This window comes from Aspergillus tanneri, assembly GCF_003426965.1.
Source record: "Aspergillus tanneri strain NIH1004 chromosome Unknown AapTan_1_pilon_pilon_pilon, whole genome shotgun sequence".
Taxonomy (NCBI): domain Eukaryota; kingdom Fungi; phylum Ascomycota; class Eurotiomycetes; order Eurotiales; family Aspergillaceae; genus Aspergillus; species Aspergillus tanneri.
In genome coordinates this window covers 603931-629951 of record NW_022984628.1, presented here as the reverse complement: position 1 = coordinate 629951, position 26021 = coordinate 603931, and the positions used below count along the sequence as shown (strand labels likewise).

The 26021-nt window shown below is 45.1% G+C and overlaps 8 protein-coding genes across 8 annotated transcripts; 2 read left to right on the top strand and 6 right to left on the bottom strand.

Moving 5' to 3' along the window:
- Positions 1-44: 44 nt before the first annotated feature.
- Positions 45-1624, top strand: ATNIH1004_002258 (uncharacterized protein; the record flags this gene model as incomplete). The annotated part of the gene is made up of 4 exons (XM_033566953.1): positions 45-105; positions 148-218; positions 262-332; positions 379-1624. 4 exons carry the CDS (start codon positions 45-47, stop codon positions 1622-1624), a joined length of 1449 nt encoding a protein of 482 aa, XP_033428948.1.
- A 308-nt stretch (positions 1625-1932) lies between these two features.
- ATNIH1004_002257 (bifunctional metallophosphatase/5'-nucleotidase) lies at positions 1933-3892 on the bottom strand (the record flags this gene model as incomplete). Its single annotated transcript, XM_033566952.1, has 6 exons — positions 1933-2444; positions 2512-2826; positions 2890-3314; positions 3370-3544; positions 3608-3803; positions 3854-3892. The coding sequence occupies 6 exons, from the start codon at positions 3890-3892 to the stop codon at positions 1933-1935; spliced, it is 1662 nt and encodes a 553-aa protein (XP_033428947.1).
- A 2868-nt stretch (positions 3893-6760) lies between these two features.
- On the bottom strand, positions 6761-7093 carry ATNIH1004_002256 (uncharacterized protein; the record flags this gene model as incomplete). Its single annotated transcript, XM_033566951.1, has 1 exon — positions 6761-7093. The coding sequence occupies one exon, from the start codon at positions 7091-7093 to the stop codon at positions 6761-6763; it is 333 nt and encodes a 110-aa protein (XP_033428946.1).
- A 1581-nt stretch (positions 7094-8674) lies between these two features.
- On the bottom strand, positions 8675-9202 carry ATNIH1004_002255 (uncharacterized protein; the record flags this gene model as incomplete). The annotated part of the gene is made up of 2 exons (XM_033566950.1): positions 8675-8956; positions 9014-9202. 2 exons carry the CDS (start codon positions 9200-9202, stop codon positions 8675-8677), a joined length of 471 nt encoding a protein of 156 aa, XP_033428945.1.
- A 3816-nt stretch (positions 9203-13018) lies between these two features.
- ATNIH1004_002254 (putative secreted antimicrobial peptide) lies at positions 13019-13324 on the top strand (the record flags this gene model as incomplete). Its single annotated transcript, XM_033566949.1, has 1 exon — positions 13019-13324. The coding sequence occupies one exon, from the start codon at positions 13019-13021 to the stop codon at positions 13322-13324; it is 306 nt and encodes a 101-aa protein (XP_033428944.1).
- Positions 13325-14875: 1551 nt separating this feature from the next.
- On the bottom strand, positions 14876-15811 carry ATNIH1004_002253 (uncharacterized protein; the record flags this gene model as incomplete). The annotated part of the gene is made up of 2 exons (XM_033566948.1): positions 14876-15129; positions 15562-15811. 2 exons carry the CDS (start codon positions 15809-15811, stop codon positions 14876-14878), a joined length of 504 nt encoding a protein of 167 aa, XP_033428943.1.
- A 1900-nt stretch (positions 15812-17711) lies between these two features.
- On the bottom strand, positions 17712-18534 carry ATNIH1004_002252 (uncharacterized protein; the record flags this gene model as incomplete). Its single annotated transcript, XM_033566947.1, has 3 exons — positions 17712-17948; positions 18031-18235; positions 18314-18534. The coding sequence occupies 3 exons, from the start codon at positions 18532-18534 to the stop codon at positions 17712-17714; spliced, it is 663 nt and encodes a 220-aa protein (XP_033428942.1).
- Positions 18535-19623: 1089 nt separating this feature from the next.
- ATNIH1004_002251 (uncharacterized protein) lies at positions 19624-20378 on the bottom strand (the record flags this gene model as incomplete). Its single annotated transcript, XM_033566946.1, has 2 exons — positions 19624-19668; positions 20022-20378. 2 exons carry the CDS (start codon positions 20376-20378, stop codon positions 19624-19626), a joined length of 402 nt encoding a protein of 133 aa, XP_033428941.1.
- Positions 20379-26021: the final 5643 nt, after the last annotated feature.

Genomic DNA, 26021 nt, shown 5'->3' with positions numbered 1-26021 from the left:
GACAAATGTCATGCCCTGTACCTGGAGGATAGACATCAGCAACAATGTCCTCACAAAGCCAGCCAGTTGACCCTGATTGGCCCCCTGGGACTGTTCAAGTGGAAGGTAGGACGAACTCAATCTGAATACAGTCTGCTAACCCGATAGATTTCTACCAGCATAACAGAAACAGGGTGGTGCTGCAGCCCCAGCCGTCAAGTGATCCCAATGACCCTTTAGTACGTGAGTCGTCCCAGCGCGAAGCCTCAATTAACGCATTAGACCTGGCCAGAATGGCGGAAACATCTCAACTTCGGTCTCGTATCATTCTACGTCTTGATGGTGATTTCCTTGTAAGTCACTCGTCCCTAACTCTGCATCGCCTGATTAATTGTTTAGTACGAATATCGCCACCGTCACTTGGGGACCAATAAATGAAGAACTCGGATTCGGCTACTCCATCCTGAATAACAGCTTCGCGGCAGGATGCGGTGCATTTGCCATCGGTGGCATCTTCCTTATCCACTTCGCCCTCAAATATGGCCGTCGACCAGTGTATATCTTCAGCACAGCCATCCAATGCGGACTAAGCATCTGGTCGGCCAAAATGCAAACCATTGCCGACCTCATGCTGGTTAATATCCTCAATTCATTCGTCGGTGCTCTCTCCGAGATCATCGTGCAAATGACCGTGGCAGATATCTATTTCGTCCACCAGCGAGGTCTGGCCAACAGTATCTATATCTGGTGCATGACCATCGGCGTCTCCCTGGCTCCCCTGGCAGCCGGATATGTGACCAACTCGCAGGGCTGGCGCTGGGTATGGTGGTGGATGGCCATCTTGTTCGGCATCGGCGTGGTGGTGTTTTTCTTCCTCTACGAGGAAACCATGTACACTGTCATTGAAGGAGTGACTCCATCGTCCCCGTCCCGTCCGGATGAAGACACTTGCGTGAAACCCAGTACTGATCCCCAGTCCCAACATCAGTACCAAGAGCCCATCCCAAAACACGACAAACCGCTACTCACCACCGTGCAAGTCGACACTTCAATCCCTGAGAAACCATACTGGAAAAAACTTGCCCTCTGGACCTCCTCCCCGGCATCCTTCACGTATCTCGTCTGTCACATCTACCAGCCTTTCCTGATAATGGTTCACATCCCCGCTGTGTTTTTCATGTCGCTCATGTACGGAGCCATGACGGCGGCGGTAACGGTCCCCACTGCCACTTTCTCCACGTATCTGACCATGCCACCGTATAACTTCACCTCGGTGCAGATCGGTCTTATGGGTCTGCCTTCGTTCATTGGAATCACTCTGTCCGTACTCATCAGTGGACCCCTCAGTGACTGGCTCATTCTGCGCATGGCAAAACGGAACAACGGGATCTACGAGCCTGAGACTAGACTCTGGATGATCCTCCTTTTTGCCCCGTTCGTTCCCGCAGGTCTCCTCCTGTTCGGTATTGGGTTGAATAATCATCTCCCCTGGCCGGTCATTGCCCTCGGATTGGGTCTGACTACCTTTGGCACAACCACGGGGAATAGTATCCCCTTGACTTATTTGACGGATGCATATACCGATGTGAGTGAACCCGGAACTGTGGTGTGGAAGTATGTAAATTCGGCTGAGCTAATGGGGTAGATTGTGGCTGACTCGCTCGTTGCTGTCACTTTCGTGAGAAATGCCGTCTCGGCTATGTTTGTGTTTGCTCTCATGCCTTGGATTCAGAGGGACGGGTTAACAAACGTGTTCATAACATTTTCTATCGTCCTAACGGTCATTTTGGCGGCCAATTTGATCTTTATTATCTGGGGGAAGCGATTCAGGGTACGGTTTGCACAGAGATATATTCAGTATGCGGAGAGAAGGTTGGGTTGATTCGTGCATTGCATTGGATTCCATTTCTTAATACAACATGGTTAGGGTTATCTAGTCTATTATCTACATCATTAGTGTCTATCTAATCCATCAATATGAATTTCCACAAACTGAATCCTCCCATCCACAACCGGACTCACAACTGGAAACCCATCCACCCTACCAGACACAACAGCCCTCCTGGCCCTTTCAATCCCCATATCATGCACACTATTCCCTTGCACAGGCTCTCCGTGTTCAAAAACCTGCAACATAAGTCCCGTATCCGTCATGGCGGCTTCCGCGCCCACCAGCGTCTCCTCTTTCGGAAACCATGTATATCCGTCAAACCCCTGCGCAATGAACCCCGCTAATGCGACGGTGTACATCCCTTGCGGGTTGATTCTCGTGTCGTCGCGATCGAGGAACACGTCTAGCACGCGTGAACCCTGCTGACGCTGCCACGTGGCGCGGATTCGCAGACCGGAGACTTGCAGGAATCGTCCATCGGTGTGCATGTCGCTGATAGAGTTTTCAAGTGCTTGGTACAGGGTTTTTCCTGAAATGCGTTTGACGAGGAGGGTGTTTTCGAATGGACAGATATCTGTTTTCTTAGCCTATTTGTATCATCATGAATATGTTGAAAAGGGGGAATAAATATAGGTACTCACTGATGATGTCGCGCACTAGTAGTGGTTTCCCACTCACTGTCTGATCGATAATCCTATCGCATCGAATGGCTCCGCTGTTGAAAAATGCTATATCGGTCTGGTAAAATGCCCGCACCGCGTCCGCGAGCATGTTTCCCAGATTTGTCTCTTGGCTTCGCACAACGGTGCTGCGACCGTCCAGCGGAACAGCGCAATGCAGAACTGGCTCTTGCACCAATGCTCCCACCTGGTCATGGATTGTCGTGAGCATCACCTTTTCTTCAGGTGCAGGAGAGATGGGTTCAATCGCGGTTTGGATATCGGTATATTGTGTTACTGATCTCATTAGCCACGAGAGACAAGACAGTGAGAAGGGAGGGAGAGGGAGAGTGAACTTACATTGTGTAGAAACAGAGACCACTCCATCCGTCTTATCTACCAGCATCCGAACAAGCGATAATCCCCTCCAATCCGTCCCACTCTTCACGATGCGAATATCCCCCCGGCAAGAGTCCACCCTCCCGCGATACACTATCTCCTCGTTCGCTCGTCCCTGCTCAATCACCTCCGGCTTCGTCTCCGTGTCATGTCCATACCGTCGTACAACTTCATGGTCATGTCCCCCGAGGAGTAAATCCACTCGACTCTCTCCTGATATCGTGGCTTGCATAACCTGCATGTCCTCCGCGAGACGCATATGTGTCACTGCAATGACGACGTCGCATCCCTCGTGCGTGCGTAGCCGGTGCGCTAGACGTTGCGCGGTTTCCACCGGCGGGAGAACAGTTGATAAGGGGAGGTTTTCACAGTTAGATGGCCAGTCTCTATTCATTTATCAATTGAAGTTTGATCTGTTTGTGCGAAACGAGGATTGCTTACGTCCCGGCTAAGCCGAAAAATCCAATCTTTACCCCGTCGACAGTCCAGGTAACGGATTCTTGTGCGCAGGCGAGAAGCCGGTCCTTCTCTCCGGCGTGGTGCGCGTTTGATAAAACCCATGGGAATCGGAGGTGGCTAGATAGTTCCACGAGTCTGTCGTTGCCGAAATCAAAATCTATCTATTATTTTTAGGCACTGCATGGATGACTTTTGATATAGAGCAGAGAGGCAGACTGACCATGGTTACCGTAACATGCCAGATCAACGCCTACATAGTCCAGAACCGGACCCATATGTGCACCTTTTAGCACGCTGGCTTCCAGCGATGGCGAGAAGGCATCACCGCTGAAGATAGTCAGGCCTGCAATGCTGCCTAGGAAGGATTGTTGGATTCGCGTGAAGCGGGACAGTAGATCGGTTGATGGGAGATGGTACTTATCTTTTCTTAGTTGTGTATATCTAACTGGAATGGAGGGGTACTTACTATGTCGTTGAAGTGGACAATTCGTAGTTCGGTCTGCATGGTGATGAGAGAGGTGAAAAGGAATTGGTGGGGTAGCCAAGACGATAGATGGAATTGTTGAACCCTTTGCTAACTAATAGTATGTTATAAATTTTTCTATATAATAGTATTTTGTATAGAATAATTACTAAAATCGTATAATCCTTCTAAATAGATATGCTTATCAGTTACATATGTACTTGATTTTCTGGACAGCTTGATGCCTTTCCCTTTCCGTTTTAGTGCTCACCCCTCGCCGCTTTTCGCTCACTGAGCAGGGGCTGAGAAGAGGGGGGAGTAGCCTGAGCAAGGTAGCCTCAATAAAATGCACCACGCTAGCTTCACCAGTGAACCATCTTCCGTCGTATTAGTGGCGGACCTGACCACCCACCGCCTTTCCGCCGGTGGGTGGTCGGCGGCCTACAGGCATTTTCACCCTAGAGGCTGATTTTTGAAGCAATTCGTAATTCAACACCTAGAACCTGTAGAATCCATAATAAAAACCTGACTACCCGATTCCTCTGCCATTTTACTATGGGAGACAGGATTTTGATCTTCCGCAGCAGGGGCGTGGGGGGCGAAGCCGTACGCCTCTTTAAATGCCTTATCCGCTTTCTTCTTCTTATTTAACGCCTCTTTGGCTCCGTAACATAATATGTTGGAGCATACCGCCATCCATGAGCGCCTGCCCTCGGTACGACCTCGCTTAATCATCATTTATGTAAGTAGAACTTATTAACCAGTTAGTAGCTGCGCGGGGGAATATCAAGCGTATCCAAAGCATCAATATATTGACACAGAGCAAGATCCTGAGCAGGATTAAGCTTTAAATTGTTTGGTTCTCTGATAAAGTAAGAATTATGACCTTTAAAGCGTCGTTCAAGCCGTTTTCTTGGGCATAAAATGATTGAAAATTGCACTAGCTCAATCTTGAAAGAAGCGCATACTGATCCCTCCACTTCACCTCCAACGGTCAGTCAATTTTGGTTGAAAAGCTGGCTATCTCGCCATCCTAAATATCACCGAAGGCGTACAAGGGCTAAAGGCACACAGTCGGGAGATGCTTGCAGAGTAGTTTAAAACCACCCCCCTAGGTAGGGGAGTAAAAATTCCGTGTTGTGGGCAGTACATGTTGATTCCAATGCTGTAGCAGGTAGTAGGGTCTACTTGTGCACCACTACAGTTTACCAGTAATGGGAAAGTTAAGCAGTTTGGAACCATGATTAGTGATGAGTCCTTATGTAAAGAGTATTGTTATAAAACAATGCCAATAATTCTCGTTAAAGGGATACCTATTCTCTTAATATTCAAGAACTTGCTCGCTACACTTCTGAGGATATTTCTTCCTCACCCGCTATCTTTCTCGCCCCAAATTACTCTATGTTGTCTCAATGGTTGATTTAAAGCTTCAGGCTAGCTATCAGCATGCATATCGCTTTCGTGCAGTGCTTATGGCCTTGGTGTCCGCTCCTTCTCTCTTAGCTAGCTATACCAGTGACCGAGAACAACCCGCACCACCACTCCCCCATAACTAAACATGGCAAAGATAACAACCAACGTAAACTGATACAGCGCCTGTCCTGGGTGGCATTCATCCCTAATCCTTCCTAGTCCTAATAGAGGTCCGTGATGGCAGACGTATAGATACGAACCGAACCGCAGGATAAACAAGTACTACCCTGTGGTATATCACTGCCAGTCTTGCGGTTTTTAATCCTTAACGGCCGATTTGCTATCTTCTCTATAAAAAAAAAAGAAGAAGCTTCTCCTCTGTAATTGTACTACTATCTCAGTACGCCTTCCTGGCACAGAAGACCTAGGATATATATAATAACATATTAGACGCAACTAAGGATTAAGGTAACCAGATAGATCTACCTTGAATTCTTCCTGCCTTGGTAGGTAGAGTTGCTTGTATTCTTAGGCCTTGAGTCATTGACGCGTATAGTGAGGACATGCTGGATGTTTGCGCGTAGTTCGGCATTATGGGCAATGTTGATCTCCATGCTTCGGTGGCAGCGCCGATGGCTGTTCCTACAGGATATTATAGATTTCCTTAGAGAGCTTAATCCGAACCCAATCATAAATGAAGCCGGAGAATAAAGGGTACACATATGCACTATTTAATGCGTCCTGACAACCTGGATGAATGTGTTGTAACGTAGCCGGTAAGCGAGCCGGACATGTAAGCCAGCCGGATACTGCTGTATGCCATATTAAATGACACTTTTAAGGACCTTAATATCTCAACTAATATTATATCTACAGGGCTAATTTTGGGTCAGATATATTATATACATACAATACATGCTGAAATCTATAGAGATCATGCATTAATCTATAGTAAGCATAAGATAATCACGCATGATACTCTAACCTATCTCTGCCAGTTATTTAGGTAGCAAATGGGATCTCCAGGACGCCAAGATGTATATGTCAACTTAGGCAATCACCTAAAATATTGCTCAAAAGTTTCAACTTTCTATTATAGATTGATCTCGAGAGATACTGTACATTAGTCAACACAGAGGATGGTCTAGCAAGTGTGATACACTTACCCATCCCATCTGTGTACTGGATACAATGTAGTGTGGCATTTGATTAAGCTAGATCAGCATACAGCCAGATATATTAATAAGTTACTACAGTTCAAAGATATTATATCAATTTCATTGGAGGATATTTAAGGACAGTAACTCCATTTCACTTCCAAGATGCCGATGCTTCACTAGTATAGCCCCGACGCTGGCGCTGGGTCTCCAGTGATGTCACGGATCCAAATTGGCATCGAAGTACCAGGCCGGATTTGTTATGATCTCCCTACAGTAGCAGCATTAGATCCACATGTAGAAGATTGAATAAAGAGGATGGCTTACATAAGTTCTGCTGCTAGGCTGAACGAGAGCCGTAGGTATTCGCTTCAAAGTCCAGAGTAATACACGCGTCCTTCTTGAACTTATCACTCCCACCGTCCGCCCAGTAACTTTGCTTCCCATATCCACAGGCATGGTCTTCCGAAAAGGTAGCTCTCTGGCGATGTGCCCCATAGGCTAGCACTCGAAAAGATCGGGTTGTAGGGACATTGTTATCTCTGCAGGTATTGTCCCATACATTGATTTCCTTGGCATCGCCCGAGCAATCTTTACCGCTAAATGCACGGATCTTATAGGAAAGGGCCCCAGAGCTGAGACAGAAGAACGCGATAGTCTTTCCGAGATGCATGGTTGTTGGTAGATAGTAGGCTGAACAGTAAATAGTTATAGGTAGATAAAGGCGGCACAGTAAAATTATGTTGAGTTTAGTTCAAGGTTAGCTAAACTTGAAGGCCAGAAATATGCAGTATTCCTGTTTTTAAGAAGCGTGTAGCTGGCATCTTTTATACCCAAAAGCGAGACAGTGCCAAGTCTCAGGAATCTGGTCTGATCAAGTGCAACAAGCCCTAAAGTAGCCATATAACTCATCCTTGAGTTGAACGCCTGCGATTATTTTGCCTCGTTCAGACAAAGGTGTAGTCTTTGCCTGCTTGCTAAGCCCGCTTACTGGGGCGTTTACTCGTGTTCTGCTGACTGACGCCGATACTTAGGATTAGCCTTCAGTAATTATTCTAAGTTGGGATCGAGGGATCAACAGATCAGCGCACGGCTTAACCTGATCAGGTCTCATGGACCGCTAGGTTGGATGATGGCGATGGCAGGGACGACGACCTAATGCATCGATACAGCCACCCCCGGACGCTGCGGCTTGATCTCCAATATGTCAAGGATCTTGGCTAGCATCCAAACCCCTTGAGAGAAACGCCCAAAATTGCCCATGTTTGTTGTAAATATCAGTATTGTTCCCATCGGTGGGTTATATCCTGGGCCCATCAATCAACCCCATATTGATACAGCGTGTGGTTCACACAAGCAGCATTCGTTCTTCTCAGCCGCATGAGGCCTTCTGTACATAAATTGGAAGATGCGCGCTTCGGACCCTTGAAACGACGAAAAGTGTATACAGTAAAGGGCTGGAGCCCGTTTGATTGAACCTATTGGCCTTTGTTACGGAAATAATATGATCCGCTCCGACTTGGCGGTGCGGGAATATGAAGCCGTTCAACCCCTCAATCATTGAAAGAGTTGAAGCACCGTGTACGGAATACAGGAGACCTTTGGATAGGTAGTGTTGTGGAACTCAGGGGAAATGGGGCGTAGGGAGCTATTCCATCAACTACAGGCCAACTAGCCTAATTAGGAAGTAGATGTCATTCAGTGGAAACACCAGGAATCACAGTATCTCAACCAACTGTCTCTCTTGCATTCCTATCTAGGTGCTCTTCTCTAGATCTTGGGTGCTCAACTATCTAAAGGATTCAGGGGTTGAATCGATCGTCAGATACTCCGCACCGCCAAGTCGGGCGGATTATAGTGTTTCCGTAACAGGTAGAATACAGCGATTCCTGGTGTTTCCACCGAACGACATCTATTTCCTAATTAGGCTGGTTGGCGTGTAGCTGATCTATAGCTCCCTGCGCATCCTTCCCTGAATTTCACAACAGCCTTCGATGACCCACGACACATGGCTCTCCTTTTTTATTTGTTTACCTGTCCCTTTTTCTCTTCCTTCCCCGCTCAACCATTTTTTTTGTGTATAGCTTATCCTACAGGTTTTACGGGTTCAGCTCCTGACAAAAGGATAGGTGTTATGCGTGGGGTTGGTAGTGAACTGAATGGTGCGCTACGTACTAATGGTATGCATATATAGGAGGGAAGATAGGGGCCACGTATATTGCACAGCTAATCGCTGCACCAGACTAAGCATCTGTCAGATGGCTAGTCCCGAAGAGGAAATAGAGTGATCACTTGGTCTTGAGAGTATGTCGTGAGCGACGGACAACGGTGTGACTGGCTGCAAAGTCGCTATCAATCGAGCCTTCGGCCCGTCAAGCATAACAAAGCCATATGCATCGCTGCTGTCCTCTTCTGTGGAGCGTTCGTCGTCTTGGTCGTTGTTTTGATAGTCGTCACTGTACTTCCAAACAACATCTGACGTCTTAGAGTCATTATAGTACTTCTGCCACAAGTACTTCGGATCAACGGGCCAGTTCTTTTTGTATTTAGTAGATGGGTCACAGCAGAACGACCACTATGAGTTAAGACTTACCGAACACAGCTTCACACTGTGATCGGGTTCGTTGGGGAGGGTGGAGTAGCGGAGCAAGGCGCCGGCCACCTTGACCGTTCCAGCCGGGCAAGTGTGAGGGATATAGTATGTCTCCCATCGTTTTGCTAGGATCGTGATCTGATGGACCAGGGTGGTTGGGACAACACAGCTCGCTTTTGTAGCGGTCATGTATGGGAGAATCAAATATGTCGGAACACCATGGCTTGCTGTCGGGCTTGTCAAAACGAAATGTTAGAGGATCCATGTGAGCCGGGCATTTAGCTGGAAAGTCAGGATTTAATGGCCCATCACAGTCATTCCACTCGCAGTTAGTAAACATGGGAGTGGAATCGCAGCAAAGATAGCGTGCCCCAGTAAAACACTGACCTTCTCCCTTGGCATCGAGCGCTGTATCATGGCTCAGCTTGAAATGGCTACTACCTGTAACCTGATTGTTATAGTTACAATATAATCATCTTGTTTTCCCTACTTCGATAACATAGCCGACCAAGGTTGAAATAATGGAACAGAATTTTGATCTAAACTAGGAGAAAAACATTTCAACATGCGGTATTTATATTGAAGGATTCAGAGCATATTCAACTTGCGACATACATATACGAATGAGGTGTTAAATACTGTCAATATAAATTACCTCTATCGGAAAGATCACACATTCCTGTATACTAAGTTCGCTCATCCAATTCAATGGCTTAGTTCACTCTATTCAATGCCAATTCCTCCGACCTACTGTAGATTCACAACAGGTAACAAACGTAGAACAGAAAGATGGCTAACTTCAAAGTTCCGTATTGCTACTCTTTACCGCATGTAGTATCTTGCGGTAAACAGCTAAACACGGCTGCGAACTGTAGGGGTTATAAAGTCTACTTTGTTAAATTAAGCAAGACATAGGGCTATTTTCATGAACTATTTAGTCACTTCAAAAAGTTTATTTTATATGATTTTTTTTTTTTACATTTTTGTTGCGTTCTGTCATACGATCTCATTTTGCCCTACTGCTCGACTGGTCGGTGTTCAACCTACGATCTCAAAGGCTTCAACCATACATCCAACTGAGAAGCGACACTAATATCAATGAGATTGTCTGCTTTAGTTTTCCCCTTGAGCTAAACGTGCGACAGTGGTCCTGTTGACCGTTGTTCCTATTATCCCTATTAGCCCTCGAAGACACATACAGTATCATGTGATTATATCCCTATTTATTTACCGGTTTTTTCCTTCATCCCATTTTTAATAGTTCCTTTTCGTACGTAGCCTATTTTATAGGTTCTACGGGTTCAGCCCCTGACACTAAATATATAATCAAGCATGTTATTCTGCATTCTGCTGGCAAAATCTCAGTCACCTCAGTTACCAACACTCCTCCATGCCGATTCAATATTTTACTTGGATAAAGTGGTCCCCCAGGCATTCTAAAAAAAGCGGAAGAAATCCCTCTTTGTAATAAAGATTAGGCCCTGCGCGGCAAATAAATACTTGTCTAGTTTATTGCTATATGCCTTGGCCAACAGTCCAAAAATACTAATATCAAGCAGCTGTAGAGAATACGTTAAATAAGGAGGATATATTACTACAAGGATTTTATTAGCTGTATAAAAATTAAAAAACCTCCTTGTGACACGAGATCCGTGGCTATCAAGCAGGAGAAGCCTCCAAGATCTCCCTGCTTTGACCTTGGTTTTAGGATTAAAAATATCTCGAAGCCATGTAAAACCCACGTTGTTATTAGTCTAACTAGTTAGTGAAGAGGTAAAAAAACAATCCTGCTTGCAAGGATTATAATCTTGAAGCTATAAGTCCTGTAAATCTCCCGAAACAGCTTAATATATCAGAACTGGAGGCAGCAAGGTCTGATTAGCGTAAATACAGGCGATCACAGTAATCCAGTCCCTGTTCCCATCCTGGATACGTTGTACGGAGCGATCTCTTTTATATTTTGGTTTGAAAAGATTCTCTTGCTTTTAGAAATAATTCTAATAAAAAATCCTTTCTTATCTATATTATACATATTTCCTAGTTGGATCTTGTATTCCTCCATCTTTCTGGCCAATTTTTGGAAGTACAGCGTGTATTTCCATGCTGAATCTATTATCTTGCAGTCGCGGTCGATACCGGTTGTATAGCGACAGGTAAGCTCTTTTTTATAAGCACGAATAAAGCGGCCAGGCCACTGGTATCCAGGCCTTGTTCCACAGATCTCCTAGGTAAAATTGCGAAGCATCTTATGCGTAAGATAAAGGCCACGTTTTAACAGTTTATTAATATATTTTATAAGCTCTTTGGCCTGCTTGTTGGAGAGCAGTTACTGGCTTTCATATTAGTCCGCTTTTGTGCCTTGAATCCCTTGGTGTCTTCTTGCGAGAGTTATACGGTCAACACCAAACTCTTTGGCAATATTGCGGTAAGAGAACAATTCTCCAGGCTTCCTAGATTTGATCTCTGCTATCTCTGCCTCGATAGAATCCATATTGGTGGTGTTGTGGTGGTTTAAAGACGTTGAGTAAATGTCGGTGTAGATGTAGGTGGATCGTCAGGCGGTGTGGATCGTCAGGCGGTAAAGTACGTTAAGGCATGTTCCATGTTAAATGTATCTGAATATGCAAAGTTACCATACACATTCTATGTACCACCTGGTATCGTGTAACCAGTGGTTATACTATGGTTACGTTGGTGTTTCAGAAATATAGCTCTTGAAGACATCAACGATTGAGGGCTACATTAACAGAACTCAAATTAGGCTGAAATGTCAGTTGAATTTATAGGATAATGTAGCCCCGGAGTTTTTCTTGTTCGTTGACCTCTTCGGTCTTTTGAGCGGAGGTTTTTAACCCCTATTGTTGGAAACGATCGCTTATCCTATTGAAAGTGTGGCCGGGTGGATGCTATATGTTGAAGGAATCTAAAAATATGTCAAAAATCCGCAGACGGTTAATTAGCTCTCGTTGAGGTCTCAAGTTAACATCTGTGAGCTCAAAAACCGGATCCGGAATTAACGTCTTCCGGTTGGGCCCTGGTGGCCTGGACCTCTGCCAAGCACATTTTAGAGCCGACGAGCACATGTCAAGGAGAATTTTTAGACCCTGCTGAAGTTCTTCCTGCAATTTTAGACCCCAAAGTGTATATGCCAAGTGTGCCCCATCTCTAGCCCAAGGTGCCGTACATACCCAAGTCTAGTTCTATTACAACAGAATTCAGCACGGGTGCCCAGGGGCCTAACCATAAACTGGGACTACAATGCCAGGCTTGGATACAATTTTTCGTGTCTATATTCGATAAGATAGTGAAGTCATAATGTCCGGAGAAGGGAACACATCAGCTATTTTCTGACTGTCCTGTGTGCACCCTTCTGTCCATCCCTCTCACTGGATTGGCGCAAACGGCGTGTTGCTGACCACTTTAAGTGGGGGACTCATGTTCGCAAACAAATAATCTGTGGCTTTTATCAATGGATCCTGATAATTCCCATATGACATATGGAACACGAACTCATACATATACCTTAGCTCGATCGACTTTCAAAGGCTGACAAAGGTTACATCGGCATACTATTAGTAGTATTCACAGATTCAGCTCTCGTATTTTATCTATATGGATGCTTGGCACTCAGCAATACGAGCCTCGACCTGGCCATACTTTGATTTATTCAAGCCCTATTGGGTGGACCTGTTCCCGAAGTCAAAGTTGATGTAGTGATCATTTATGGAACTTGTGAGAATAAAGCTACTCCACATTGGGACATCATGTGAAGTGATATAGCGACGTGGCTATATAAGCCATGCCTCCAGAAGAAGAGGGGTAATGACAACACACATCACAACGAATTCAGAGATTATTCAAGCTCTCTTATAAATCCACATATTTCTAACGGAATTCTATATACCTGCAAGGGAGGGGTGTGACATAAATACTCTCTGCTGTACCACCGCAATCTTCAGAGTCTCTACAAAGTCAAGAAGAATAGAACCATTCAACTAATCTACCATGAAATTGTTTACAATCATTACCCTCTTGGCCTCAGCCAGTGCAACGATCGTGTATCCCTACACCAGTGCCTCTTGCGGAGGATCGACAGTCGGTAGAATCACCTCATGCGGCTGTACCAACATGGGTGCCAACTACAAAATCAAAGGCGCAAAGCTTAACTTTCAGAAAGCGACGGCTTCCTTCTACAAAGGCAAGAACTGTGAAGGCGTGTTTATCTCCAAAGCTTCCGACCAATCCTGTGTCAAGCTTCCTGTGGGTTGGAGTTCCTTCGGATCGGTCAAGATTCATGGAGGTACTTGCTAAACGGACTTTTCCGCGAGATCATTCAACTCAGCAGTACCTAGCAAAGTGGGGTTTGCTTGCTATGTGTTCTCTCAGCTTTTGGCTGGCTTTATGTTCTATATTCATGCTACTGTGGGAGGAAATATAATTTCATTACTATCTGAGAGACTAAAATCAATGAACTATCCAAACCGTGCAGTGACAGGCAATCTGTACCTGGAATCTTGAATCATGGAAACCAAAAGTTTGGACATTTTTAAAGGATATTATTGCCTGTAGACATAAAATGTAGACCAAAACGCATATCTGTAATCGTCCTTTGAGTGACACTTCTACAAATCTGACACTGAATCAGGCATACATCAAGCAATAGCGACGTTGGATATTTGCATGCGGAGAGATGACTTCTGTATGGGACAGTCACGATTTTTAGCTATCTCCCATTCACCAATTCCGTACTGGTTCGGTGCAAGTTTTATTATACCACTGCCCCAGGCAAGTAGAACCCCAGGTCGATTTTCTGGATTGAGCCTCATATGATTAATGGCCGAGATATGGATATTCGCATCACTGGGAATATCACGCACTTCACTGCAAGGCAAGGCTAGCGAATGGGCATATACTCCATCATTTTCCAAGAAAGGACCGAGATTTATGGAAGCTCGTTATGGAATTGAAGATAACCATGAATTATTCCGGCTGTACTGTTCTGAGGCAATCGCTATTGGGTCGCTCTTGTGGTTCTCCTAATAAACCCTGTTCTGATCTCAGCTCTGGGCGGTACTTTGGATCATGGAAACAATTAAAGTCCTTCCTATTCTTAATGCTGAACCGAACTCCAGCCCGCTGGACTTCTTTTAACCTCCATACCAGTGTGGCATGACTCAGAGCATATAGACTTTGCCACCCTACAATTTACAACCACCGCCTTTATCGGTGTGGCAGCCCAGAAACAACACCTCCTCAATATCCTGTACTGTATGTTCCTCGTCTTCCTCCGTCGCAGTTTGCAACCATTTCTGCATTCTGAGAGACATCAGTCCAGCTCGCTTCTTTGTACTGCTCTTTCTCATGGTGGCTGGTAATGATCAGGATGGTATGGAGATGGACGTGATGTCGTGAGAGGGATCCCGCAGCCGCGCTCCTCGTGTGGTCGAGGTAGTATTATTTCTCCGATCAGGTCTTACCAGAATTTGCCCGACGCTCGTCAATACTGACGGCAAGACGAATTACCTCAAGAAGACAGCAGTCTCACCTTTCTCAGCATCGAATATCTTGCGATCAATTAGCGTCCCTGCTAGAAGGCAAAGTTTTTATTCCAGACACATCTCCATACAAGCAATCACTCTTGACGGTATCAAATAAACCTAAGACACGTATCTGAGACACAGGCCGGCTAGACGGGCTCCCTGAGATAGGGCGACGAATATATCGCCATAGCTGAGGTCGAAAGTAAATATGGCAAACTTCAAGTGTCAGGTCGACGTGTTGATCCTTATTGGGGCGGCAAGGGCGAGAGCTGTATTGCACAGAGCAAGGTGTTCCACCTTGATCACTTTGAGAGCGCCAATGCTACCAGACGTAAAGATAATATACGCCGTATTGCACGGGACGACGGCGATGGGTACGCCATGGGTGCTGCGGAAGTTTTGCTACTAAGTGAGAATCAAGAGTAACGATGTGCTTCACGATTCCCTCGAACAAATGGCAATGCGTAGGCTCAGCCACGACTATTGATGCATGAGTGGTTTGGAGAATCTCCAGGATTCGGCTGGTTGGATACGAAAAGTCAATAGCGACGAAGGCGCCACCTGCCTTCATGCTGCCTAGCGTGGAGATAATTGCGACGGCCGATTTGTCGAAGCACATTAGTACAAGTGTCTCCGGCCTCACCTCTGGAGACAGGCATCATGTTTGGTTAAGATTCAGGTGAGGATATCGCACTATTTGATTGTGTGAGTACTTCTCTAAGTAGTAAAATGGAGAACCTGGGATGTAGGCTTATATTTTTCCTGTCGTTTGCTTTTCTTGCCGTTGGATTTGTAGGGTAGAATTGAAAAGCGGCTAGTTTCCTAGCCCAAGAAATCTCTGTAATAGAGTAGTTGCGATTCTTCAAAGTGTCGTCAGACCATGTTTGCATATCAATGATTGTTTGAACCAGTGTAATATCGGGAGTGATATGTGTGGCAGATGAGGATACTCTCAGATTGTCCGGGTGGCAAAAACAATTCAATGTTTGTGAAATATCCGAACGTTACATCCTCCACCCCAGATGATCACGATGGCCCATGCTGTTTGGATAAGATTGCAAGGGGAGACGCCGTGTCGGGAGCAGAATTCCTGGATGGCCCGGTGTTTCACGTTGAGGTCGACCGTGGTTTCTTCAAAGCCTTTGCGTACATCAGGACGACAGCGGAAGAGACACGGCTCGAAGTCCTCTAAGAAGAATTTCTTGTGCTTGACAGCACGCTTGGCACAGGGAGGGCGAGGATTATCGACCGCCACCATAATACTTATTTTTCATGGGACGCCTACACTCTCGACAAGCGGAAGTACCAAGAGTATCGGAACAAGGGATTACGCACTAGGTAATAGGAAAACCGGTATCAACCCACTACTGCCTCGATATGCACCTATTTCTAGCGGCGTATCAAAGTGTTTTGGCGTTTTGCCTAGGATTCGCACTAAGAGATTAGTACAGCCTAAAGGAACCCTGTACAAACCACCCTATATTGAGACTAATATGCCCCATACTAATCGACCCGTCTCCCTGAGAGCCGCGACCGAACTGTTCAAAATTGCTCCTCCACAGGCTGAGAACAGTCCGTGTAACGGAAGCATCTCTCCACTTTGTTCATCCGTCCTGGTGTCAGCTAGGAGTACTAGATGGCACGGCCTGAAGACCTCGAAGAAAGATTGCACATATGGCCGATATCTCAGCTGGTAAGCCCTTTTTGACCCTACATTCCAATCCTTTCTGAACGAGAGCATGAACATAAAACAGAATGAACAGAGAATCCTATGTTACAATGCATGTTATTCCTGCTGTGGCTATAAACTGTAATGGATGGACACCTCTTAGATACGCTGGGACCACCTCAATCTGAGTTGAGTACATAATAACCAGAATTCCGTTTTTGTAAAACGGGAGTGCGAAACTCAAAAGGACTTTACACTGCTTTTGTATGCTATATCCACCTTCACGTTTAATATTGTGCACGTCTAGATACAGACCTTTCTATAATAAGTTTGCACTAGTTTTATATAAGTAAGACATCTGTAGAATTGCCCTGACCCAGGTATCTCATCACTGTGCCATAGTAGCCGCGTCAGACAGCACCGACGATATTGCGGCCGTAGCACAGTGCTTCAGATCCTCATTTAGAACAACCACAGACTCAAGGCCTAAACTTCCTTTCACCAGCCTCGGCAGACCACCATCAATAACCTCCATTGTGAAGCTCTCAATGTTGTCCATGTTCTGGGTCTGTGTCCGGCGAACTTCAGTAACACTTGATAAAGGGAACAGTTATAATGGTAATATTTTTTGTCTCTTTGGCCAAAAAGATAACTAGAAATGGAGCCATCAGGCTACAGACTCTACCAATAGTCCAAAGAACACAGAGAGTGCTTGGTGGTGTTTTCAGTGTACTCTAAAGATCAAATAGCAAGCAGACTGTCAACATCATACAACATCAAGCTGGCCCTAGTTTCATAAATACTCTAAAATGGGCTTTGTCTTTATGCAGAATGATCAGCGCTTTATTATTTACATCCTTCTCTACTAAATTCGTTACGTTGAATTTCAATTCACCTACTTATTAGAAACGGACGCTTCCAATCTCTGAGACAAACAAGTTTCAAATAGAAAGAATAGGAGCAACGAAAATCTAGAACATGTGCTTACATATAATGTGATACCGGCTCCTTGCTCCGTGTGTAGTACTTCGTAGTTGCATTTGGGAGGGTGAAAGTGGGGTGAGAAAGGCAGTAGAAGCAATATTGATGTTGGAGATGTCTGTTAATTGGGTAATATTGGAGCGTCTTCTGCGTCCATAGTTCCTATGTTGATAGGGTAAATAACTAATAGTCCTATTTTAGTCACTTCCTTCCGAGCAACCGTCCTTCTTTCTCCCTTTCACCTGTGCTCGTTTTGGACATGAAGAATGACTAAAAGAACTTTTGATTAGCACCTGTCAGTAGGACCTGTTAGTAGGACCCCTAGCCGCACTAATCCTCCTAGCTTTGGAATTCTCTTTAATAGCCTGGAACAGTGACGATGCATTTGGGGCATGAGGAATGAAGATATATGGTACTACTATGGACATACGTACTTGGGGAGCCACTAAATGTGCCATGTTGAAGAGCTCAGTCACTTAAAAATGAAAAATATCTTCTTATAAATACTTCAGCCATATATCTCACTGATGGTTGAATTCTCAAAGATCCGGCTTTGGTTCCCATGCAATGCTATTTCTACCATTGCCTTCGCTAGGACGTCTACTTTCACAGAGGGTGCCAAACCCCGAATAAAGTCTCCTATGGTTCGCTGTTTGGTGAGTACCATTCCCGGTCGCATAATGTAAGACTCGAAGGCCCTTTGACTCTTCTCGGCGTGTTTAAGGAGAGCATTTTCCGCCTCGCCCTATACAGGATACAAAATCAGTCAATCTGTCAACTTGCCCATCCGGTTTCACCGTCATGGAGCCAGGAAAGATCCAGCATACTCGGATTCGTCGATAGTCCTGATTAAACCAAAGAGGTTTTAGCGGGTCTCGCTCCACTAACCCGCCACTAAGATAGATAAAGCGAAATATACTGTCATCCTTATTGTTCTGGAGCTGGCTAATAACTTTTATAGCGGCCATAGTATAGTCGATGCTGACTTTGCGCACGGCGTCATTGTCAGGCATCCGTGCTTTCCCTAGCGACCTATGCATATGTGGGTTGTACATAAATATCTTTCATCGTGGACACTGTAATGTAGAGAAGAATTCCATCACAACATACCATATGCATGCCTGTGCACCTTGAAGCTGGTTTATTACAGAGTCCTGATAGTTCAGAAAGTCGTTCATGATCACCACTTCTATTTTGGTGTGATTCGCAATGGCAGGTGGAAGATCACGGCGAGAGAGCACAACTATTGATCTGATAGATTCACTCGCCAGGCACTGGGAGAGAACTTCACCCCCAATAAAACCCGTAGACCCGGTTAAGATAATTTTCATCCTTGAATCTGTCATCCGGAAGCGAATCGACTATGATTAAGAGGGAGAGATGGAAACACACTTTACTCCTCTCTCCACGTTCCGTTAAGGACTTCTGACAAGGCGGATCGGATGAAGTTGCAGACTCTGAACCAGTCACGTAATGACATGGAAATATATGGACCCGAGCGCCTAGAGCCTGAGCATCCTGCGGGGTAACTGCGGACCTGCCCCTATCCCTAGAAGGGAAAGAGCGTTTATCAGATGATATTTGAGGCAATATGGATACAATCAAATACGGTCATTAGTAGGCTACCTACATGTAACTGGTATAGAGTTCTTCTGCCCCATTTTCTTTCAATTATAGTAATCGTGTCGAGATCGCTTCTCCTAATAATGGTCCGCATCATCAAGAAATTATCTGTCTGTAATCTGTCTGGCAATTGGGTGCAGGGTTGAGGCTGGCCCTCACGCGCAGTATGTCTTGATAGACCGCTCTCATGCAGCAAGAATTTTTTGTACGAAAGGTGATATATACTTACTTTAGACTGGCGGCAAGACTTATATTCTATAATCCTATAGTCTGAGATTCGCATAAATTCACTGCAAAAGGCCGCATTACGCAATGCACTTTTTATCTATCCTGCCCTTGTTCTCCGGCTAAGAAAGCAATACCAAGAGACATTTCCACAAATTCGCCGACGCAAACCGCTGCCATCCAGTGTCTCACAGCCCTCGATGACCCATATGACGAGACTTTTCACCTTATTTGTTCACCTGTCCTTTTCCTCTTTCTTTCTTTCCTTCTTCAATGATTCCTTTTGGTATATAGCCTGTCGTATAGGTCCTACGGGTTCCGCCCCTGACATGGTCCCTACAAACTAATTGACTTCATTCAGATTCCAAAAATCAGTTTGTAGTTAGAAGCTCGGTAAGGTAGAATAATATACAAGCTACTCAGGTTTTCAACTAGGTAGGATAACTAGATATTCTTTATTCCCATGCGCTTCGGCAGTAGTGACCGATACTCTTCTATTTTTGCTCGGGTGGGACCTTGTTGAAAAGTCCAGAAACCGCGTTACCTACAGGCAGCGGGTAATAATGGCAGGACTAAATTCCCCCACCAATGATGACTTGCATCAGATCCTGGTAAGTCTGGTCCATTGCCAGGACCCGTTAGTCATGCTACTATGAGATCGCTAACACATGTGTTCGTCGCTGTAGATAATTGGGTAGGGACCGACCTGCAATCTGTTGGCTATATATAGGCTTCCCCAGCCCCGTCCGAGTCAGGTCCGAGTCGGGTCCTACAAGGAATAATCGCCGTGCTTGTATAGTTAGCTTGATAGTGGACGTTTACGTTATTTGAATTTTGGCTGGAAATCCACTGATAGAAGAGGCCAAGTCTCAACATTTCACATCTACTATGCATAGCCCATGCACTAACAATAAACACAACGATAACGATAATACATATATCTACTACCAAGGAATAGTCTTCATCTCACCGTGTACAATTCCCAACTGACTATCACTCTATCCTTTCCCTCCTCGTCTAAAATTAGTCTAACAACAGCTTGCGCATCATCTTTCGGATTAATCCCCGCCAGGCTATAGTAAATCCCGTCTTGAGTAGACCTGGTGTGAAGGAATAGAATCTGCTCATCATTGGTGACATCCAGTCGAATACTATCAATCGTTTCTTGGACGCCTTCCATCTGCAGCTCCTGCTTAGCCTTGTTTCCAGCCTCAAAGTCACGACTGCAGAATATGTAGACTGCGGGAGGCTCTCGCACACTGGCGACCCGGAGGATGGCATATTCCACTCCTTGATTTGCGCCTGTAAGCAAGACAACGTCAGACATGACTGTTTATTAATCGGTGGATATAACGGAGGGAAAGGAGGTAAAGATGAACCAGAGCTGGGGAATACTCTCCCTTACTTACCTTTCTTTGTGGATGTGCATACATACATATGTACTATACGTGCTGCCTAGTCAAGACCATCCAACTGACTCGCATTGCCACGTCAGCACACCCTGCGACTCGATACATTTAGAATAGCCTGTGAGATGACTGAAATAGGAGTCGGATTTCTGACAGACTTTGGAATAAACGTCACTCCTCTCCTATAGTGATTTTTTCCCTGTCATCCATATCACCTCAGCTGCAAGCTTTCTAGAAATTTGTGTTCACATGTTCTACTTATTCTATCTCTAGAGTACTTACTAATGATGATTATACTACTATAGACTTTCTGAATCTATGAGAAAAGTAAGAGCATTTTTGTGTAAACTAATAAATCTACGAACAATACTATTAGGCGTGACCTTTCCAGGATTAAACATTGAGCCAGCGGACTCGCGCTTCGCGCGGGTACGAATCGAAGTGAAGTCTATGTTCATTATTGCAGCTTTCTAAGTCACTGAGCATCTTAGCAAGCCATCTAAACAAATTATCGAACGTTCAGAATATACAGAGCATGATAAGTTGATATTTTTCGACTCGATAGGATGACCAGCTATCACTAATTTGTATACCTTTCTAGAGAATACCCTTCTCGTTATTGATGGAGTGAAATTCTAGTTGCTAACGATCACACTCTCAATAGTGGGACAAATGGAGAAATAGAGAGCGGACGGAGGAATTAAGAGACTGACGAAAGATGCCTGTCACAAACTTGAGGGACTGAGTAGCTTCCTGAACATTACGGATGCCTCATTTGAGTACGGAGCATTTGCACAAGTACTGCTCTCTGAAAGCACTACAAGCTGGTGCTCTGATCGCCCACTGATCTGGATGATGAGTTTTCAGCCCCCAGCTGCTCCATTACGGTTCGCAGCAGTCCCTCTACTGTGTGCGCGTCTGAGATCTCAACCGGACTCGAGACCCAGGGTGCATCACACCCAGTTCTTCACCTCGATTGACATTAACGAATATATTTCAACCAGAGATAGCTGCTTCTCTCCGATCGACTCCGCCTGTGGTAAATGGTTAGTCATGAGCCGCGCCATTTTTTTTTGGATGGCGAAAGTGGTCTCTTCATATTTGAGGATCGACGGGTGCTTCCACTTTGGCGAGCAAATGGCGTAGTTGGCTGTTTAGGACCTCAGTCTCTCAGTGGATAAACGATTCCAGACGGGGGTGAGAACCGAATGTCCTGATCCCACGGTGTTAGCAATATGGGGTCGGATAGAAACTTGGCCACACCGAGCCGAATAATGATAGGTGCTAAGCATGGGAATTAGAGATACAAAACGAGTTGTACGATTGTAATGACTGGGTCATGGCAAAATTGATGCCTTGTACTGCCTCTGCCTCCTTCAAGGTACACACCTCCGCCGTGCTCATGGTCTGGAGAAGCTGAGGCTGCGGCTTACCTAGCCTATCTCGTCGACAGCACCTAGGGCCATCACAGTGCAGGGAAGGCCCCTTTGCTGTCCATACTGAGAAAACTGTACAAGAACATATGGGCAGTGGCACAGTCTGTATGGCCAGGGTTGCCCACAAATGCCAGCTATGGAGCCGAAAACGACAAAAAGTCTAGTTCGTGTTACTTTGTGGCGTGATGAAGATTCCATGTGCCTTTCTCTTTCGGTACCAACGATGATGTCCATTCATCATACACCATTTGATAGAATTGCTTGTCTTGCGTGTCAGCTACCCTCCGTCAAAAGTGGCCAAGAACGGTTAGAATGTTCTCTACCATGAAGACTGCGGAGAGGTGCAAAACTCGCAGAAGCATCGTGTGGCAAGTAACTGCATCCGGGACATTCAAGAGATTGTCTACACCCCCCGTAACATATGATATAGTACATCCCAATGTTGCGAGTTCCCGTCAAAATGAGCTAATGTCGACAGTCTCTCCGGAACAAGAGAGATGCACCGAGTGACGTGCTCCCTTCTAGGCCATCCAAATGGAAACCGCCAGCCCTATATCCCCAAGGCCACCCGGCAGCAAGTATAACACATCTGAGCTGAACGTTATGGATGCGTTGGGGACTACACTGGGAAGAGCCTCTGGGTTATCAGCCAGGTTGTCGGGGATTTGGATCAAAATCTCCCCTATATGCGTTCCCATCTGCATATATCGTAAGGCATCCAGGTCCTCTCTCGACTTCAACGTTTTAACTGGACGAATAGATCTGATATTCCGTTCAACATATAGTTCAGAAAATTGCACGTGTAACCTAGAATCGAGTCTCTGTTAAGCATGGAATAAGTTAATCTTTATGCACATTAATAGCTGGGTGTTAGTGAATGTTGCACACAACTAAGTATAAAGGAGGTCGAAATGCAGGAACTCCAGGCAGAGAATAACCTAACAGAGACCTGGAGCCGTGGCCGGTCTGTTCTGGAGTCGCGATATTATGATAAGGAAGATAAAATTGAGGATACTAGCCCTACTCCTGTTGCTCCGCTTCTTTTATTAGCTGGTGGCAAGATATTGTAGTGGAGGAACTAGGGGGATTAGTACATGACAGTTGTATGGATAACTATTATTTTAAGTCCTTGTTTAATAAGGAAATAAACAATTAACAACCTTCTTGCAGCTCTAAGAGCGCAGTTGTGTAAAGGGAATAGACTGCGGCAAAACCGCGGTTTTGGGTATCATAGTCAAAACAAACCACAACCGCAAATTTGCGGTTTTGGATATCACTTTGAAAACCACAACCACAACCGCAGATTTGCGGTTTACCAGGTTACCATGATAACGCAAGAAAACGCACTAGCATAACTCTCGCTTCTTTAACCAATCTGGATATAGGTGACACTTATGCAGCTTACATACTCTTGTTTTTAATTTAACAATACACCTGTTCTGGTTAATACATGAGCCCGGTTAGTGTCACGATCCTCCGAATCGGAACATTCGACGGAGAAAACCGCTGCGCCAGGAGCAAAAGACTAGGATTCAAGGACAGCGTCCTTGAACTGTTCTCGCTTTATATAGTCAGGTTGTACAGCGCCGTCACAATGGTCTCCCACTTCCGGATATGCTAATTAAGGATTTGAGGAGAAGACGCAGGCGCAGTCAGGGAGGGTTCGGAAGAGGCCCAAGCTACCTGAGGGATTTGAGATTGATAAGCTGTAATATTAGAGACTTAGGAAAGAAATCGAATTTGGTCTAAAAGTGTATTTTAAAAGTTTTAAATTAAAAAACATAGGTAATCTATTACATACTAGATACTCCAAAAATACTGCGAAAAGTGCACAATTTATGTATCCACAGGAAAGTCACAAGTTTTAGAATGTTTGTAATGTTTACATATCCATGGATAACCGCAAATTTGCGGTTGTGGTTTTGGTTATCCGCGGTTGTCCATGGTTTTGCCGCAGTCTAAAAGGGAATGTTGTCTTCTCTCCTACTAGAATCTCCTTCTTATTCAACATTTGTCGGTCAGCTGAATACGCGTATGAGCTAGTATCACCGATTATATAAGAATATGGATATGCATTGAAGAATTGAGGTCTCTAAGGTCTCTAACTATCTGAATCTATCTGGGAGAGCTGGATGAAAAAGGGTGAAAACAAAGGAATAAAGTCGGACCGAGCGGATGCTGAATAATGGGTAATAACGGCCCACTTTGGTCGACACACCCCCCCAGTATCTGCGAGGTCAGATGTTGAATAGCTGAATGATAATGATTGATTACTGCAGTTGAATGATGAATGTTGCCGTTTAGGCCAGAATGCGGTCTTAATGTTGACCAAACCAAGCATCTTGATGAACTCTTGGTGTTTCTGGTCAGGGAGAGCTTGGTCAGTCCATCTGCGGGCATTTCCGCGGTGGGAACCCATTGGACATGGATGTTTCCATTTTGAACTTCCTGGCGAAGCCAGTGGCCATGAAATCCACATGTCTGAGCTTTGTGCGGAACATGGGGTCTTCCTTGGTGAGTAAACCGATTGTTTGGCGATTTCACATTGGATTGAGATGCAGTGTTCTGGGTCAAAGTAATTGCATTAATAGACGTTTCCACCAGAATATACTCTTCGCAGCTTCTGAATTGCAAGAAGTTCGGCTTAGTGGTTAAGTGGTAACTGTGCGTTGTTTTAAGCTTCAATCTATTGTCCTCCATAGAGCTTGCAAAGGAGTCCCTCTGTGCTTTTCGGTCTAGGTTGTCTGCAAATGAAGCGTCGCTTGCACATAGAAAAATTGGTTCTGATTGGTCAAACCAGAAAATTCAATAGCGTAGAAGCGGGTAAAATAGAGATATGCAATACTCGGTCTAGAGCTTCCAAATTGCTTGCGAGGGATTTGAATAAATCTGCTAGCTTATTAACTGTGCGTGCGGCATCGGCCGTGAAATAACTGTTGTATAAAGAGAGGAGCCGATCTTTTGCTGTAGTGATAATTAGCTGGTAAGCATTTCTGGTTAGGAACTAGGTTGTGGGATCCCCAGGTGTTTTGGGATAGGTGGTCAGATCATTCAGATGGTATCTTGTAGCCATGTGCTCGATGTAGGCGTCTTGGCATAGCCACAGCTTTCGGTTAGTTCTATCCCGAATAACTCGAATTCCGAGGAACCAGCTAAGTTCTCCCATATTGCGGAGTTCATATTAAGCTTCCAGAGCTTGTTTGAGCTTTTGAGCATTCTCCCGGGCTTCCTGATTGGGCATATTTGCAATGATAATGTCGTCCACGTATACTATAAGAAGAATATGGTTATTTGTGAAGAGGCATTGGTCTTCGTTGACTGGTTCAAGCCCAAATTCTTGAAGGGTTGCAGATAGATCTTTCTGCCATAATCTAGGTGATCTGCGAAGACCATAGAGAGCTCGAAGAAGCTTCCATGCTTTTCCTTTGATCCCATATCCCTGTGGCATTGCCACATAGATGTCTTCATCCATTAGGGCGTTTAGGAAAGCATTTACTGCATTATACTGGGTAGTTTCCATGTCAAAGGCTGCAATAAGTGCGCATATTGAGCAAAAGGTCTTGGCTGCAAGGGTAGCTGCGCGCTTTTCTTGCATGGAATGAGCTTGAAGATCTCCGCGTACACAGATGCGTGCTTTTGTCTTGAGGAGATAGCCATCTTTATTAAATTTGTAGGCAAATACCCAACGTAGTGGAATAATTTGGGATGCCTGTGATTGTTCCACCACTCTAACTGTTCCTTTATCTTGAATTGTCTTGTATTCCAATGCTGCTGATGCAATAAATTAGTCTCGAAGTGGGTGTTTAAGCATTTCATTCCATGAATCTGGAGGAGAAGGTAGATCGTCTCGATGGATCTTGCGCATGGAGGTGGAAGGCTAATGGTTTAATCCTATTGCAAATGCACTTAGTAAGCTGTCTAGCCAATGAGTTGCCGAGTATACTTTAAGATAAGGGTTATTTGGCTTTTCTTGTTGCGCTTTCCTAGGATAATGTTGTTTTCATCAACTTCCTTCCTTGGTCGTCGTTGCGGTGGTAGTTCTTGTTGCGGTGGTGGTTCTTGTTGCAGTTGCGGTTCTGCTTCACCCCCAGATTGAGTCCAATGGGTGGGATTGATCTGAATTCA